Genomic DNA, 4,153 nt, shown 5'->3' on the forward strand with positions numbered 1-4,153 from the left:
TGGGCACAGCCAGGGATCTCCTTGCTGTGCCCTTCCAAGCTCTGAGCTGCCCTCCTGCTGCTAATCTGTGCCAGAGCCTCTGGGAGTTCCCTGAATGTCCCGCGGGGAAGGGCACAGCTGCCAGAGCTGAGGCAATGCTGTTGGGTTTGCCCAGGGAGCCGTGAGTGTCCTTGGCACAAGGGGGTGCTGAGATCTTGCCCAGAGACCTTCAGAGAGGGTGAGACATTCAGGGATCCCTCTGCTCTGGGCAGGGTCTGGTTTATCCCAGGCTGATGCAGGAGTGTGATTGTGCTCTGATTGCAGCCAAAGGTGCAAAGCCAGGGCAGCTGGGAACAAGCCTATCCAGCCCCTCACCTTCCCCGAGCCACAGGGAATCCTTTGCTTCTCCCATCTCTCAGTGGCAAACTCTGAGTGCAGCAGGAAGGCTGGGGATTTCTGACCTCAGAGAGTCAGAAATGATGTGTGGGTAGGAAAAATTCCTTAAACCAGCTCCTGCCATCCATGTCCTAAAAAACTAGGAGTGCAGATGCTACCAAGCCTGTCTTCATTCTGAGTGATTCCCCTGACAAATCCTGAATATCCAGCCTTGTCCCTCTGCCACACGGCCACAATCCCAGGGCAGTAGGGCAGGGATGGCTCCTTGAGGGCCCCCATGCACAGGCCTGGCTGCTCCTGGCACACTCAGCCAGCACAGCTGGAGCTCAGGAAGGGACCTGTGTGAAGGTTTTCACAAACAAGGGTGGGTGAGTCCCAGTGGGTCATGCTACAGGGAATGGCCCAGGTTTGGCTCCAAGCAGCCTCTTCTGACTTGTCAATGTCCTTTCTCCATGAACAGGTCCCCATGTGCAGCCAGAGCAAATGTCCAACAGCAGCTCCATCAGCCACTTCCTCCTGCTGGCATTGGCAGACACGCGGCAGCTGCAGCTCCTGCACTTCTGCCTCTTGCTGGGCATCTCCCTGGCTGCCCTCCTGGGCAACGGCCTCATCATCAGCGCCGTAGCCTGCAGCCACCACCTGCACACGCCCATATTCTTCTTCCTGCTCAACCTGGCCCTCAGCGACCTGGGCTCCATCTGCACCACTGTCCCCAAAGCCATGCACAATTCCCTCTGGGACACCAGGACCATCTCCTATGTAGGATGTGCTGCACAGCTCTTTTTCTTTCTGTTCTTCATGGGAGCAGAGTATTCCCTCCTGACCATCATGTGCTACGACCGCTACGTGTCCATCTGCACACCCCTGCACTATGGGACCCTCCTGGGCAGCAGAGCTTGTGCCCACATGGCAGCAGCTGCCTGGGCCAGTGCCTTTCTCTATTCACTGCTGCACACAGCCAATACATTTTCCCTGCCCCTGTGCCATGGCAATGCCCTGGGCCAGTTCTTCTGTGAGGTGCCCCAGATGCTCAAGCTCTCCTGCTCACTCTCCAATTTCAGGGAACTTGAGCTTATTGCTATTAGTGCCTGTTTAGCATTAGGCTGTTTTGTGTTCATTGTTTTCTCCTATGTGCAGATCTTCAGGGCTGTGCTGAGGATCCCCTCTGAGCAGGGACGGCACAAAGCCTTTTCCACCTGCCTCCCTCACCTGGCTGTGGTCTCCCTGTTTTTCAGCACTATTATGTTTGCTCACCTGAACCCCCCCTCCATGTCCTCCACATCCCTGGATCTGGCCCTGTCAATTCTGTACTCGGTGGTGCCTCCAGCCCTGAACCCCCTCATCTACAGCCTGAGGAACCAGGAGCTCAAGGCTGCAGTGTGGAAACTGATGACTGGATTGTTTCAAGAACATTAAACTGCTGGCCAATTTCTGCTAATCACTTGTAATAAAAGTAATCTTTGATACTTCTTGTTAGTTTGATTGTGGGGCTTTTTTTCCTTGAATTAGTTTTTTCATGTTGACCACAAAACATGTTATGGTTTGTGCCATTTCTCATTTTGTTTCTCTCCACTTTCCCTATGGCCACAGACTGCGTCAATGAGAGGCTGCACTCTTGATGGCTTTAAACAAACTAAAGGTTGTCCCAGCAAAGTTTTCTGCAGAGATGCCCTTTTGTTGCCTTCTCTGAAGCTGCAGCAGCAATGTCTGTGTGCAGAGCTGGGGACAGCTCAGTGCTAGCAAAGCATCTCTGGTCCTGCTGGCCACACTGTTCCTGATCCAGACCAGGAACCATTGGCCTTCTTGGCCACCTGGGCACTCTGCTGGCTCATGTCCAGCCTCCTGTCCCTCTGTCCCTGTAGGTTCCTTTCTGCCTGGCTGCTGTCCAGCCACTCTTTCCCTAGCCTGTAGAGCTGCAGGGGTTGTTGTGGCCAAAGTGCAGGACCCGGCACTTGGACTTGCTAAACCTCACCTTGTTGGATTTGGGCCCTGGATCCAGCCTGTCCAGGGCCCTCTGCAGAGCCCTCCTATGCTTCCACGGATCAGCACTCACACCCAGCTTGATGTCATCTGCAAACATGTCCTTGGTTCCATGGGGCCCCTCAGTGCCACAATGGCCTCTTGGTTACACCAGATTCTTCACTGTCACTCTGGTCTTCTTGGTTCCATGTGGCCCCAAAATTTGACAATTGTCTCCTTAATTTCATGGGGCTTCACAGTGTCACAGTGTCACAGTGTTCTCATTGGTGCTGCAGTTTCACAGTGGCCCCTTGGTTCCATGGGGCCCCAGAGTGTCACAATGGTCCCATGGTGAACATGAGGTCCCACACTGTCACAATCGTATCTGTTGTTCACAACTCCCCTCAGCATCACAATGGACTCCTTGTTTCCACATGGTCACACAGTGTCACAACGTTCTTCCAGGTTCCTTCAGGCCCCATCGTGTCACAGGGTCCCTTGGTTACACAGGATCCTGCAGTGTCACAATGTCCCCTTGGTTCCATGAGGCCCTGCAGTGTCACAATGGACCCTTGGTTCCACTGGGCCCTGGAGTCTCCCAGTGGTCTCCTTGGTTTTGCAGTGCCAAAATGGTGAAATTCCTTGGTTACACAAGGCCCTGCAGTGTCAAAATGGCCTCTGTGGTTCCACAAGGACTCACAGTGTCACAGTGCACTCTCTGGTTCCATTTGGCCCCAGAGCACAACAATGGACCCCTGGTTCTATGGGGCTGCACAGTGTCACCATGGTCCTCTTAGTTCCACAAGGCCCTGCAGTGTCACAATGGCCCCAGAGTGTCCCATTCATCACAGAATGACAGAATCAAATAGGCTGGAAAAGACCTTTGGGATCATCCAATCTAACCAATACCCTAATACTGCCTTGTCACCCAGATCATGGCACTAAGTGCCACTGGAGACGGACAGTGACTCTGCCACCTCCCTCCTGGCAAGCCCATTCCAGTTCCCACTCACCCTTTCTGTGAAGAACTTCTTCCTATTGTCCAGTCTAAACGTCCTCTGGTGCAGCTTCAGGCTGTGTCTTCTTGTCCTGCCCTCCAGCAGATCCACACTCACACCTGGATTGGTGCCATCTGCAATTTGTGAATGCTGGACTCGATCCCCTCAGCCAGATAATCAGTGAAGATATTAAGCTGGCTGGAGGCTGGGCCCAACAGAGATCCCTGGGAGACAGCACCTGTGCCTGGACACCAGCTGGGTGCAGAACCATCCCCACCACTCTCTGAGCCCAGACTCCAGCCAGCTCTTAAATCTCCCAGCAAGGAGGGAACCTGTACAAGCCACGGGCTGCAGCTTTTCCAGGGAATGCTGTCAGAGACACTGTCAAAGGCTTTGCTGAATTCCAGGCACACAACATCCAAAGCCTTTCCTGCATCCACAGGTGGGTCATCTGGTCATAAAAGGAGATCATGTTAGTCAGGCAGCACCTGCCACCCCTAAATCCACGCTGGCTGGCTCTGATGCCTTGGCCATCCTGTGGGTGCCCTGTGATGGCACTCAGGGTGATCTGTTCCATAACCTTGCCGGGCGCCCAGGTCAGGCTGACAGTCCTGGAGTTCCCCAGCTCCTCCTTCCAGCCCTTCTTGGGGATGGGCTCACACTGGCACCTCCAGTGCTCTGGGCCCTCCCTGGTGAGCCAGGACTGATGGTAAATGATGGAGAGCAGCATCGGGAGCTCATCCACAAGTTCCCTCAGCCCACTCGGAGGAATCCCATTTGAGCCATACACCTGTGAGTATCTGAGTGGCTCAGTAGGTCCC

General features: G+C 54.2%; 1 protein-coding gene across 1 annotated transcript; it reads left to right on the forward strand.

Moving 5' to 3' along the window:
• Nucleotides 1-858: 858 nt before the first annotated feature.
• Nucleotides 859-1,791, forward strand: LOC132081108 (olfactory receptor 14J1-like). The gene has a single exon (XM_059484639.1). It carries the CDS (start codon nt 859-861, stop codon nt 1,789-1,791), a length of 933 nt encoding a protein of 310 aa, XP_059340622.1.
• Nucleotides 1,792-4,153: the final 2,362 nt, after the last annotated feature.

This window comes from Ammospiza nelsoni, chromosome 17 (assembly GCF_027579445.1).
Source record: "Ammospiza nelsoni isolate bAmmNel1 chromosome 17, bAmmNel1.pri, whole genome shotgun sequence".
Lineage (NCBI taxonomy): Eukaryota > Metazoa > Chordata > Aves > Passeriformes > Passerellidae > Ammospiza > Ammospiza nelsoni.

Bases quoted from the DNA above. Each gene is read 5' to 3' on its own strand.
- LOC132081108 (XM_059484639.1), top strand. From the start codon at position 859: ATGTCCAACAGCAGCTCCATCAGCCACTTCCTCCTGCTGGCATTGGCA.